The 14,829-nt window shown below is 40.0% G+C and overlaps 1 protein-coding gene across 3 annotated transcripts in view; it reads right to left on the reverse strand.

The window, feature by feature from the left end:
* The window catches only part of TRPC7 (transient receptor potential cation channel subfamily C member 7), a 73,544-nt gene that overhangs the window by 40,238 nt on the left and 18,477 nt on the right, over nucleotides 1-14,829 (reverse strand). For all 3 annotated transcript variants that reach the window (XM_068205792.1, XM_068205791.1, XM_068205790.1), the window contains exon 3: nucleotides 6,052-6,234. In XM_068205792.1, the coding sequence (XP_068061893.1) occupies nucleotides 6,052-6,234 (183 nt within the window). The remainder of the gene's footprint in view (nucleotides 1-6,051; nucleotides 6,235-14,829) is intronic.

Genomic DNA, 14,829 nt, shown 5'->3' on the forward strand with positions numbered 1-14,829 from the left:
TCTATTGCCTATGGGGATTTAGGAAAAATCAAAATTGGAGTCAGCTAAGGTCAGGTTTGTAGCAAACCACATTAATTGCTTTTCCTATGAGAATTTATTAATTTTATTATTAATTATGAATAAAGGCAATTTTAAGCCCTTTCATCAGTGATGTACATCCAGCCAGTGGTTTTGATGTGTTCTTGTGCTCATTTTTCTGTATCTTGATGGACATTTAAGACCCTGTGACACTTCGCAAATGAAAATAATTGTTTGCATATTACAGTAAACTGGAATATTGCAGACAATATTCAGGATGGAGAAATGATTCATTGAAACCTTAAAAGGATGGATGTATGTACAGGAAACAACAAAATGAGATTCGTCAAGGAAAATAAAAGAAATTAAAACATCTGGGAAAAAGGAAATAATCAGAGTCACAGATTTTAGTGGGAGGAAGGAACCTTGCTAATGAAATACTCAGATATAGAAATGCATTTTGTGGGGAAGGGAAGTAACTCCTTCCCTTTCCAATCTCTGTCAAAACATCTGCAACATGCAATTAAAAATGTAAAAAGAAAAATTACATGGATAAGCTTTAGAGTCCAGAATGACCACAGTGTTTCCACTGATAATAAATTACATTTTACAGTATTCACTGGCTCTCCCCTGACAGAATCAAGAGATGCTTTTCTTCCCACCACCACTGTCCTGGCCATCAGTGACTTCACAAGACCTCAGTTACATATTCCTGAAACTAAAAAGTGGGAAAAAAATTAATGACGGATTGCAGAAGCAAAATTACAACTTTCTGAAAGCCATTTTGATTGAGAAGTTCTTCTCCTTGAGGCTTCTCATCAGAGTGTAAACCGTAACCCTGTCCTGTTCCAAGCCATATCTGTGTGTGCTACACACACTGGGACACTGAAAGATCAACTTTTGTCCTGTGAGAAATTCCTAAACTGAAGTTGTGGGTGTGAATCACTTCATTTGCACTACCCAAATGTAGTTTTCCATGGGTGTTCAGGCTGGTGTGCAGGTGTGTCCTGGCCCTGGTGTGTCCTCTCCCCTTTCCCCTGCCCCAGGTCATTCCCCGCAGGATTCTGCAGGATAACTGCAGATTGAGAGCAGAGAGATCTCACTCACCATGGCACGTGGCACAGAGACACTCCTTGCTCTCCTAGTGCCAGAACTTCTGGCCACTTCTGGGTTGCTCCTGCCCTCTGTTTTTCCCCTTATTTTCCTGTGCTTCCTGGGCAAAACCCATGTTGTCCCAGGTAACCTTCCTAAGGATGCTCTAGTGGAGCTTGTTTGGGGCACATTTAGGGGGCAAAACTGTCTCTTCAGCACAGGCAGGGCTGGCTCTCTTGCCCATTCAGGGACTAACCTTCTCCAGCCCCCATTCAGGCTGTTGCAGCAGTTAATGAGAGCTGGGACTTCTCATGCCCTCAAGTATCTTGGTCATGCGTCCAATGCAGTGAAAAGTTATAATCTAATGCAGCCATGAGTATTCTGTTCAGAGCATCCTCCATATGTTAATTATTAATAATATAGTTATGAAAAAAGTTCCTGTTCCAGCTCTCTCTTAAATAGGATTTACACAGCCATCTGGTGTTCTGTTTAATTCTTATTTTTTTTTCCAACCCAATTTGTGTGTCTTACTGTTAATTAAATGAAAATTCGTGAAAGAGAAAGGTGCTCTGGCTTTGTGGTGGTTATGAACAGAGCCGCTGAGAAGACAGAGGTGGGCACTCAACATTTGCAATTAAAAGACTAGAGTAATGATAATTTTGCCATTGGGAAAGAAGAGAAATTAATGTCACCTCCTACAGAGAAGCAATAGCTTTACACCTACAGAGAAGCCACAGCTTTATACCTAACGGTAAATGTTGACACAAGTCCCCTGCCAACATTAAAGAGAGACAAGAAAGGATTGTATTGGTACAGACTAAAATGAGAACATAAAATATGTGTATCTGTGCAGCTGATATACAGCAGCAAAATGGTTTTGTTGTGAGACATCAAAACTTTGATTTTCTCACCGTTGGCTGAACAAGGGTAGTTCCAACCTCTGTACCTCTGCCTCTCAAAAGTAGAAATTCCATTCTGCCTTAATTAGAAACGACTTCACACAGAGAAAAAATGTGTGTTACCCTTACATTTCAAGTACCTGGATGAAAACAAATTTGTTTGAATGTTTCAAGAAAAGAAAAAAACAATTACTATAAAATTTTCAGTCAAGAGCACAGTAAGCTTTCAGATGTTGTAAACCTGCATGAGGAGCAGCTGAGGGTATCCATGGCCACAGAGCTCATGGTCCTTGGGACCAGAACTTCAGCTTAGCAACTCAAGCCACTTTTGGTTGTAATCCACCAAAACCACCTATTCCACCTTAATTCTGCTTTTTCTTTTGCCACTTCTATGAGCAGCTGCTGGATCCCACCAGAGTTTGTTCTCACTGTGAGAGTTCCCAGCCTCTGCTCCAGTGTCCAAGTGAGCACCAGTGGACAATCTGGTTGCAGCATCATCAGAGTGCTTGGTTGCTCCTCCTGCACCCAGCTGTGCTCCTCCCTGTGCCCCAGACCCTGCAGTGCTGGAAGAGAAAGAAATATCTTATTGGCTGAAGTGAGCAAGTGCAAAGCACCACTAAATAAACCAGGGGAGACAATGGTAAATTTGCAACAATCCCATAACATGGGCTAAAAGTTCAGTTCTTGGAAAGAATCCAGGACTCAGTAAATGCTTAAGCGTTTGAAAATTGTTTTGGTCCTGACAAACTGTTTCCATTTTAATAATTTTCAAGGAATAATTAAGACAGCTGATCTAAATGGAAAAATGCCTCTGGAAAACTTGGTCAGAGGACATTTGAGTGAATTTTTTCCAAAAATCCTGGAGTACAGAGTGATTATTTAGTTCTTTCAAAAAGTGTGAAGAATAACAGCAATACACCATTTTTATAAAGACTTTATAAACTACTGTAATTTTGGGTTTCTCCTTGCTGCAAAATATGTAAAAGCAGAGTTTATTAATTCTTCAAATACCTATTATAAAAAGTCCTTGAATTAGAGCCTTAAGCTTCTCACCATCTTCTCATATGTGTTGGTAGGATGCTTTGCAGAAGAAAAAAATAAAGAAAAAAGGGACCAACAAGTGAAGCTTGTACTTTTTGATGCTTTCTTGAATGACTTTACAAGGTTCATCTCAAACTTTGTGAATTAGGAAAAAAGATAATGATCAATAAAACCATGTCCTTTCCCTTGACCAGAGAATTGCTTTTTTGAAGTTGAAAATGAACGAGGTAACAGGAGACTTTAATTGGAAGCACAGAAGGAAAAATGCAGACACAGATCATTTAGGGCATGGACAAAAACTTGCTGTAGGTACCAACTACAGGTTTACTGAGCAGAGAGGTAAGAAGGCTTCAGCTCTGATGTGAACACATGATTTTCCTTAGACAGCTGTGACTGCAGTAACTGCACTGTATGAGGACAGTGAAGAAATTTGGAAGAACAAGGAAGATTTTAAAAGATTTTGCAAAGGCCTGAAGAAACTCTGCAGATGCAATTGCTCTTCTGTCCGAGGGTGGGAGTCCTTGACATCTTTCCCAGACCCTAGAAATAAAAATGTGATGAAATACAGACTGCATCAGCAGCTGTAAAAGTAAAGTAATGGATATTAAATAATAATTTTCAATATGTTTCATGCTTTTCTGCAATTTTTCATCAAAGAAAGCCTAATGTAGGCACTGAGTATTAATATGGAAATGTGAATTAAGAAGCTGACGGTAGAAATAGATTTTTTAAACATCGAATATTTCTTAAAATTTCCCATGCGTGTGCAAATATTTAGTCTGGATATGAACTTAATGAAAAAATAACTCATAACCACTAACACCTTTTTTTTTCCTGTGTTGTCAGACCATTCTGAAGTCCCTGAAGTTGTTTTATATAAAACCCCTGCCCAAGAAGGGTCATCCCAGAGCACACGGCACAGGATTATGTTGGGACAGTTCTTGAACATCCCCAATGAGGGAGACTCCACACTCTCTGGGCAATCTCTTCCAGTTCTTGGTCACATGAACAGTGAAGAATTTCTTCCTCATATCCAGGTGGGACTTCCTGGGCATCAGTTTCTGTCTGATGTCTCTTGTCCTGTTAGCTGGAGCACTGAGCAGAGCCTGGAGCATCCTCTCGACACCCTCCCGGCAGGCACTGACAGACATTGATGGGGTCTCCTCTCAGGTTTGAACAGGCCTAGCTCCCTCAGCTTTTCCTCATAAGAAAGATGCTCCAGTGCCTTAATTATCTTTGCTCTCTGCTGGACCTGTTACAGGAGCTCTCTTGTACAGAGGAGCCCAGAACTGGACAAGGTGTAGTCATAATGAGTCATTAGCTTTGAAAAAGTGACTTGAAATTTACAGAATCTGTACAAGAATCAGTTTATTAAATATGCATAATACTTCACCCTCCCTCTGACCCCTCTCTATAACAGCATTTCCTAAAAATGGAAATGGATTTCAAATCACAAGATCTGTACACATAAACCTAAATATCTCTCAACTGAATAAAAAGCTTGCACCTGAAATACATTGCCTCTTAAGGAATTAAATATTGTGCTACCATAACACAATGATTTTGTTCAGCAAGTGTGACCAATATCAGTCCATTATCATGTCACTGCCAAAGCCAAAGCCAAAGCCATTTATCTGAGTGTGTCTGTGTCTCCCAGAGTCTGAACTGTCTTGTTTTGGAGTTAGCAGTTAAATATTCATCTTACACATAAACACACACACCAGCTGCTGAAAAGAATGTGCTGAAAAGTGCTGACCTGAGAGTCATCACAAGACTGCTGAATGCTCATGTTCATATCCTGAAATTCGGCTTAATTCAACAGTTGTTACCAGTGTGCAACCAGTTGCTGTGATCCACAAAGGATGCTCAGCTTTCCTGGGCTTAGGAAGATATTTATACATGAAAAGATCAACAGTACATGACCTCCCACTGGTGCTTTAGGTCAATGTTCATGCATTGTGAAAAGTTGCACATATAGACAGGGTAAGAACTGGGGGAATGTCCCTCTGGAACCAGGTAAGTCAGGGTGGAAGTGCTCAGAGCAGCACAGCAGCTCCAGCTCATGGTCTTGGTATCAAAAGGATGACACAAATTCTTAGAAGGATAAGTGAGCAAAGTAGCACAGGAGAATTCACACAGTGAAAAGGCTCAAGGTTCTGACAAAGGTCCCTTGCAGCTCAGAATGTTCTGTGATTCTGTGACTGATGATTCTCAGGTCATGGATCACTGGGCACTGTTCCATGATGAGGTACTATCTGTGTCTTCTAGATCAGTTCATTTTCTGAAAGAGCACCAGAGGAAATTTGGCCTCCTGTTACCAAAGCAACAGTTTGAAGAAGTAAACATGACCCAGCTTGCTGAACATCTGACTGAGAGTGAACTGAGATGTCCAGCTTGGTTTTAGTGATGGAACAAAGCAGAGACACAACATCCTAGGAGAGAATATTTGGCTCCATACTATGTGCTTCTGCATGAAAGCATTTAATTTCAAATATGTTTTAAGATTCTCTTTAATTAATGGCTTTCATAACAGGAAAATACCTTCTCCAGCCAGCACAGCAGCACAGTCAAGAGGCAAAATGAAGCAGGTGGTGGGTTTGGGAGGGGAACGAGAGAGCAGATGTTAGCTCGAAAATTTGGAATGCTCTTCAAGTCCTGTAGCAGGAGCCCAGTTTCCATCAAAGCATATTGTAAGAGCAATTAATTGGGACCACCCAGGCCTAGAATTTGCCAGAATAACATTTTCCATTCACACAACACACTTCTGTAAGGCTGACTAGTTGTTTCAAATACTTCTAGAAGAATTTATTTTTCACTTTGCAGATAAACTTCTCCCTATTAAACAATGTGAGAAAACGCAAATCAAGCCACAAGGTGCTAAAATTCTAGGGATAGTCCTGGTCCCACTGAAATCTATCTTTTGTTTATTTTTCAGGTGGCATCAAGGAAGCAAAATTAAATGTGAAGACATTTTCCCCAGGGACCCAAAGGTAGAGCTTACCTTTTTGACCTCGTATTTAATAGCAAGTTTAATCCTGCTCAAACTTGGCCGGTGGTGCTCAGGGCACAGTTGGATGCTCACATCTCCATTCAGAATAGCCTCCACTTCTTCAGTGTCTCTGCACAGGTCCAGCACCCCCACGACAAAGTCCTTGCATTGCATAGATAACTTCCTGTAGTCGTTCTGAAAGAAAACAGAAAAAAAGGTATTTAATTGCGTGCTAGAAAGCTGGGCTGCAAACACCAAATGAAAAAAAAGAAGAGAGAGCAATTGTGAGCAAGGTTACTTCTGCAAAACTGCTGCCTGGAAGAGAAAGAAGGCATTTGATTTACACAGCATGTTGATGGCTTTTCACAAAAGTACAGGAACTCCTCCAGACTTAATTAGCAATGTCTCTATCAGCAGCATAGTTTGCATGATAATAGAACAAGTTTTACAGAACAAGTAAATAATTTCTAGGGAAATTTTGATTTTAAGCAATCAGTTGATCTCTGCTCTCTGTGTGGTGTATCTGCAGGAATGTAAAAATATGGCCAAAAAAAGGTCCTGCTAACTGGTTAAAATATGCAGCAAATTTTTTAGTTTAGATTCTTTCCTAGTAATTCTTTCTTTTGTAATTTTCAAGAAGTTTCAGACTGGAAGAACAAGCTGGAGCATCACACACAGATGTGTTCAAATGAAATTATATAGTTGCAATACCAACTTCAGCTTCAAACTGTAGAATTTAGTTAAACATTCCTGAAAGAGCATCCAGATGATCATTGCCACAACACCTCTCCAAGAAATGGAACTTCAGAAACTCAACATGATTCCCTGTGAAATAATTACACTTTGAAAACTCCAATTACACTTGTGGGGAAAGAGATAACCTGTACTTGACTTGACAGAGGACTGGAAGAGCAAATTCCATGCCTTAAATTAAATTGTGATTGATTTTCACATGCTGACACTTAAAAAAACAAGGAAAGTGCCACCATCTGAGTAAATGTTGTAAATTAGAACACAATTAAGGTTACCATTAATATCATAACAAAATGGTGGTATTAAAGGCTCCATGCAACAAATAGGAATAATAAGCATAAGACAAGCTCTAACTGACTTGAGAGGTCTTTTTAAATTAGGTTTGATGAGTTAATTGAATTCAGAACCTTATCTAATTAAGCCAGCAGCCAAAAGAAGAAGATAGTTAAACGTGTCTTTGATGAAGTGATAAGGGTAACCTGGCTTTGTGCTTCTGTATTTTCTAAATTATCTATTCTATCATTTACACATAGCAACATATTAGCCTTCCTTGTTACACAAAGACCTCAAAACACTGTACAAACATTTGTTAATTAGTTAGAACAGCACTGTCTAGAACACTTAATTAGAGGTGGCTTAACTTCTTTGGTCAGTTTTTCCCCTTCAGAACTGAGGTGATAATGAATTTTTAAAATCAGTTGGTTTAATGGCTTTGTCATAGGTTTGAGGTTACTTCTACCATGAACGTGTGTGCATGTCCCAGCTTTGCTTTTCATGCACGGAAGAGCTGGGAAGAGCACAGAATAATTGAATAATCACAGACTAATAATCACAGGGAACCAGAAAGCCCCTCAGGGCTGCAAGTGGGGAATTCTGACAGGAAAGGGAAGAAGCCATTTCTGATCTGTGTTTGGGAGAAGGGGCTGAAGACAGCTGAGGAATACCAGGGATTTTACTGCTGACACCTTCTGCGAGGTGAAACTTGTATGTTTACATCCTCTTATGTATCAAAAAAGTTTAGATCATAGTTCCTCTCTTTGTCCTTGCGTGCTGTAATCAGACGAGGTGTTCTAATTGTGTTGTTAACAGAGAGGAGTGAGAACTTCAAAGCTTCATTAAGAGGAGACATGAGAGTACAACAAGCAGATCTCTATCTGGGTGAATGCCCCATTGCAGAAGCTGGGGCACCAAGACTTCCATAATTGTGCCAAGCTAAAGCACTAAGATTTAAGATGTTCTTATGTCTCAGGTAGAAGATGATGGTCCACTTACATCTAAATCTAGTACCTGAGCATTTTGTGAAGATAGATAGGATTTGTGGAGTAAATGGTTTCAAATACAGGGTGAGGTAAGGTCTGAAATGTAAATGAAAGACAGATTGTACTTCATGGCTTCAAAGCACTCCTCTCAAATCAATTCCATGCTTTAATCTTCCCCACACCAAGATGAATTTCAATAAATTGAAAGCTTACCTCTTCACTGAGAGAATAGGTGGCCAAACAAAAATATCAGCCTCAAAATAATTACAGAAATAGTGAAGGACAGCAAATATAGATAGATCTGAGGACATGTGTAGGGTGGGAATGAAATGCCTTGCTGCCACAGAAAAAGGAGATGCTTAATTAGCCCAGCAGCTTAAAAAAAAACAAGGGTCAGAACTCTGCTGAGCTTTAATACCACTCTATGTACTGTTTGCAAAGTTCACAAGCTTATCTCTTAACCAGCAAAATTTAGGTAATTCTCATCACCACTTCCACATCATCTGAGCAACTAGTTTGTATTAGATTAGATTATTTTCCCTCTTCTCCTTTCTTTAAGGAAAGATGTTTAGTAGCAACTAAGAATGTGCTTCCAAAGCATCTGCAAATGGCAGGTTCCCAGCTGGCAAACTCTATCAAGACCCATCTTTATGCACATCTCCAACTTCAATGTTTTTACTGGTTCTGTACATTTGTAGGAACTATGGATGATTTCCTCATTCAAAGTTTTTTTACTCTAATTTTTAAGTAGACACAAGCAGTCATACATCCTATCCAAGATACAGGCTGTAGAAAGAATAAAATAAAATAAAATAAATAAAATAAAATAAAATAAAATAATAAACTGCATTCCAGCAATTCTGCAGCCAGGCAGGCGGGCAGATTACATCTCTCAGAAAATTGCTCATCTGTTAAGACAAGTCTCAAAGATCACTGAACCTGCTGTGTCTTTTGATGATCCTTTTTACAAAATCATTTCTCATCTTTGTTCTGGCCTCCTTAGTGCTCACAGTCATCACAGAAAATCCTGATCACCCTGATGGCGAGAACACACTCAATGACTCTCCTCATGTCAAGGTATTTTTCTCAAGCACACATTATTCTTAAAAACTGAGATTAACAGAGGTCTGACAGCCAAGCTTCTCCTGATCCTGGCTTGCAAAACACAGTTCTGGTGACGCAAGCAGAAATTCTGTACCTGCATCTAAAATCCTGAATTGCGAGTTCTGACGCACAGGAAAAATCCCAAGGAAGCCAAGGAGATTTATTCCCAAGCAGCATCCAAGCTCTATCGCTGTTCGTGCCAGCACTGTGTATTTCACACATTTGCCTGTATTTCACACATTTGGAAGCATGCAAGATGCTGCTTTCCCTGCAGAAAGGAGTGCTGGGACAGCGGATGGAAGGACAGAGATTAGCAAGGGGTGGGAGGAAGAGGTGAAGAAGAACACGGATGCATTTCCAGATACTTCCAGACACTGGTGAGCCGTTAAAGAACTTGGGGAAATGGCATGAAGCTGTGTCAGGAGAGGTTTAGGTGGGATATTAGAAAAATATTCTTCACTCAAAGGGTGACTGGTCACTGGAAAAGGCTCCCCAGGGCAGTGGTCACAGCACCAAATCTGACAGAGCTCAAGGAGCTCAACACTCTTGGGAACATGATGGGATTCTTGGGGCTGGACTTTGATGATCTGTGTGGGTGCCTTCAAACTCAGAGTATTCTGTGAGTCTCTGTGATTCTTGTTACACCAAGGGTTTTGAAGATCATAGCCCTGAGGACTCCCGTGACTCTCCCAGAACACCGAGAGGCAGATGGCCACTGTGTCTTGGGGTGCAAAGGGACAGTCCCCACTTCACCACTGCCCGGCCAGCCAGGTTCAACCCCTAAACCAGGCACTTCATGGCCCTGCTGTCTAAATAAATTTTGTGGAGAACCATCCTGGCTGCAAGCCTGGACAGGCAGTGGGCGGCAAGCAGGGTCAGACTTGTACCACAACAAGAAACTCAGGGCTGGAGACACAAAATCCAGCTCAGGTCTCCTGGCAGGGCAGCAGAAGCAGACACAGGCAATGACAATAACCCAAACCTTCCTAAGCTCCTCAGTTAGGTGCCATGTTATGGAAGTCTGAGGATTAAAAGGCTCATAAACCAGATGGATTTTTACAGTACTGAAAATTGCAGATTGTACATGAGACACTGGGGCCTCGTCCTGACAGGCTGAGTGCTGTCAAGCCTCAGGGAAGAAGATGAGGGACACAACCAAGTAGGCAAGACAGTCAGTCTGTGTCAAAAAATACATGGAAGAGAATTTTATTTCCAATAGAGACAGTGAGCAGAGCAGGATCAGTATAATGCCTGAGAATGTTACAATATATTTTTTTAAAAACTAGAATGTAATAAAAGGATTCCAAATTAGTAATTTCCTGCTTCTTCTAACACTGTTGTGCATGTGGAGTTAAAAATGTCTAATTTTGCTGTTTTGAAAAGGCTGATGGTACTTGTCATTCACTACAATTTCTCTGAGTACCCTATTATTATCTGTTGATTATGTTCTAAATGAACTCTGTCATGTCTCCACATCTGTTCAAAACCAACCAGATTTTTTCAGAAAAGAACTGTTTCAGGTCAGAGGGATGGAGTTTGAGTAAAAAAGTTAAGTGAAATGAGAAAAAAACTGAGACCAGGAACCTTTCTGGCATTTCTGGGTAGCATTAAATTTGCTGTGCAAATTAAAGCTGTAGGCACATTGCACAGAGTCTCTTTTTATGTGTCTTTGAGCTCTTGGCTCTTTGTATTTAATCTACATCACACATACACATATAACAAGGAGAGAAATATTGCATTGCTTAGATTAGCATTTTGAGAAGAGACAGGAGAAAAAAAAAATGGAGAGGTAATTTTGTAAATATGAACAGAAAATTTCCCCAAGTAAAAATTATTGTAGAAAGATAACAAAGCTGACAGAAAGGAGGGGGACAAAAAGTAGAAATATTTCATGCAATATTTGAAATGAAATTGTTAAATAAACCGTTGTGTCAAATGCTTATAAATATTTATCAATTAGATATCACATGAAATATGCACAAGCCTGTATAGAAAAGTTGTGGGACAGATTTCCTTCTGGGTACTTACAGTGTCTTTGCCTGGCCATAGGTTTGGGAGTGAAAAGAAGCACAAGGCCTGTGGCAGGAAAGGTGGTGAGAGAAGATGCTGAGGAAGGCCCCTGCACTGATCCCAACCTGTAACTTTGTTATCCTCTGAAATGCACTGAACACCCCTCCCAAAGAGCTTTGCCAGCTTCTGATACTTTTGAATACAGTTGAGTGCATTCTTATTGTTTCCAGACTAAACACCTATGTGCACAGTGCATGCCAAGGCTGTACAGTTAATTTTCCAGAAAGCACATCCTGTTGGTTTATGTTCTCTTGCTTAAGTGGCAGCACATCAGAGAATTATTGGAGCTCTGGGTACATTGTGCCGTACCCGTGGGCATGTCTCTGAATTTAGAGCCCAGTGCTCATTTAAAACATTCCCCACTCAGGTGCAGGTTGCTAAATGTTTCTAGAGGTAGGAACAGATGCCTCAGTTCATTTTCAAAATGATCCAGACCTTGACTTCTTAATCTCCAGCGTGCATAATATAATAAGCAATCTGTTCGTATACAAGAGTTTGACATTTCACAAGTGTGACTCTGTTGCTTTCCAAGCAATTTGGACCCTTCTAAATGGAGCCAAGATAAACATGGCTGTGGTTTGTCCTCTGAGCAGTGCCAGGTTGCAGCATGGCAGAGCAGAGGGGCCCCCAGGCAAAGGGGGATTTTAGATTCTGTCAGGAGACACTATGAGAGATGTGGCCAATATAAGAGCCCAAGGACAAACCAGAGTGCTGCCTGTGTTGACATTATTCCTCTCCAAAGAAGCCCAGAAAACATCAACATCATTTGATTGAGGACCAAAGATTTTCTGACTTCCAACAAGCCATGGAAATAATATCCCTTGCATCATTACAAGGATGTCAATGGCAGTTGCACTGACTGATTTACAATAAGACTATTTTTTTGGTGCTTCTTTATTCTTCTCAGCTTTCCAGCTGCAATTCATCTCTTCATATGCACTGCAGAAGCTCGTCTCTAAGAGAGCATATCCCTCCACCAATGGGATAGAGCAGTAAGGAATCGATCAAACCACATGGATTTCATCTTATACCTATTGACTGGTAGATACATCAAATCCTTCAAGAAGCTCAACAAGATGATGGTAGTAATTCTAGTTGTGGAGTTGAAAACCCTTTAGAATTTGTTACCATGCTTTTGCAGCATCATTTGCAGGTCCAGGTATGTGTTTAATCTTCAGCAATAACATTCCAAGAATTTTGAAGTGTGAACAATCAAAAGTAGCAGAAAGGACAAGTTTGCACCTCTCTGTTTTGTTTCTACTCTTTTGTACTTTATCTCTTTTCTGCTCCAGCTCTTACAAACTCTACCAATAATACCTTCCGGGAAATTATTAATATTTTTGATAAATGTAGCTTCTGTGGGACCAAAACTAATGAATAAATTTTGGAAGCCGTTTTTCCATCAATAAAAACATTAGAAAATGAAAAATACTTTACTTTGACTTCCCTTTGGAACAATTCCTTTAAAAGGTGTCTGGGTGGTTTTTTTTGGATCTAAAATTAATGGATGGATTATTTGGGGAAGCAAAGGCAGGAAAGAAAGTAAAGGACTGAGACTGAACACAATTCCTGACTATTCAACCAAAGTTTTAGATTCCCTAGCTCAAGAAATTTCAGTATCAATCCACTCTCAGCCTTTTTTATTACTTCTATTGATTTTCTTTAATATCTGAAACTTAAAATAAGTTTTCTGCACACATTAACTCCCTCTACACTGAAATTAATGGATGATTTGACTTACCGAAGTTCTCACACTGAACAGAATACAGTCTTTCTTTTCATACCTAATGAGTTGCCAGAAAAACACCTCCATCTCCTCTACTCCTTTCCCCCAAGGTCACTTCAGCCTGACAGGTACCATTACTGGGCATCCCTGTGCAGGAACATCAGTGCTATTCAGCAGAGAGCTACCACCCCATTCCAAGTCTCTGAAAATATGTAATTAACCTAGAACAGAAATGATACTGGTATACAATTTTTTAAAAAAAATGAGAAAATTTAAAGTCTCAAGGTTAGCATAGCAGCTTTTCAACATAAGATGGCATTTGATGCTTGAGGTACTTCTCTTTCCTATCACCTCAGCTCGTTTTCAAACACACATCACAAATAAGCCACAGCTTTTGATTCCTCAACCAGGTAAAAGGTGTTTTTTTTCCTGCAGATTTTCCCTAGCTCATTTGAATGTTTATGCTGAAACACCTGTTTTCAGAAGATAAACTATCAAGTCCCTGGATGTCTCATAAACAGGACAGAGGTATTAGTGAAATGTGCATGCCAAATGTGAGGAATACACAAATGTGGCCAAGGAGAGGGCTTGTCTCCAGTGTCCTGTCAACAGCTTCTCTTTAAATGCAAACTATGCATTTCAAAATGACACTCTGATGATTTTCTGGTTGAAGAAGAGTTTAGGATCTGTTCACGTCAACAGCAAAATCAAGATCTGCTTGATGATGCAGTGCATTGCTCCAAATCCCTCTGCATGACATTCAAACATTTGTTCTCTCCTTTTGTGGGGATATGACACTGAGAATCACTGGTTACCTGGGAGAAAAGGCCATCCCCCACCTCACCACAGCCTCCTTTCAGGTCATTCTGCAGCTCTGATGTGAGAGATTTATCAAAGCACAAAGTTACCTCTGGGCCAAGCTTCTCATTTCTCATGCCATCCATACTTTTTCTCTCTGACATTTCCCCATGTATATTACATTCCTGATCTCTTTGTTGCAAGCTTCACTGGGGAAGATTTCTATTTCATATACAATTTGAGATGAAATAGCTTCCTTGCACTAAAAGAATTAACTTCTCTTCCTCAATTGTGTGGCTCTTTTCAGCTCAGATGCTTGAAATCTCTGTGTTTCCTAAAAATCAGAGGGTAAAAAACAGCAGAAAATAATGGATTTAAATTCAAAGTAATTGTTTGCTCAAGATAGCTTCATTTATCCCTTAGGCTGAGTTAAATTTGGCACCTTCAACTTGCTTAAGGAACACACTTATCTGTTCAAAGGTGCTATGAGTCCCTTCTCTCACAGGAATTTTAGCTACAAGCAGCACGTGTATATCAGGAAAAAGACTCCTCCTAAATCCATCCTGCAAGTAAATGTTGGCTTAACTGCGAGCCACGATGCAAGTGATAATAATAATTAAAATAACCTTATGCTTTCCAGGTCTCAAACAGCCAATTACCACAGTTCTTAATGTCCAGCAAGGAGAGCTTCTTACAAAACTGGTCACAAGCATCAGAACGGGTGAAATTGTGGTTACCACAGCACATAATCAGCAACCAACCACTTTGGAAAAATGTGATCCCAGCTGCTGAGTCCTGGTACAGAGCACTCTTGACCATATGGAAATTGTGCTCTCTCTAAGAAGAGCAGAGAAGTCATGCTGCAGAACCTTCTTGAGCAGAAGTATTAATATAAAAAGTGCAAAATTATATCTCTTTGTTCCGAAAGGAGCTCAGATCATGGAGTTTGGACAGTGAGAATGAAATGACACCCAGTGGGCAGTGAGCTGTTTCCATGCTAAAAAGGTGATGATTTCCATGCAACTAATTATATTCCAGAAAATTGCCATTTTTGTTCATGTAAATGCCAAAAAACATAGA

This window comes from Anomalospiza imberbis, chromosome 15 (genome assembly GCF_031753505.1).
Source record: "Anomalospiza imberbis isolate Cuckoo-Finch-1a 21T00152 chromosome 15, ASM3175350v1, whole genome shotgun sequence".
NCBI lineage: Eukaryota > Metazoa > Chordata > Aves > Passeriformes > Viduidae > Anomalospiza > Anomalospiza imberbis.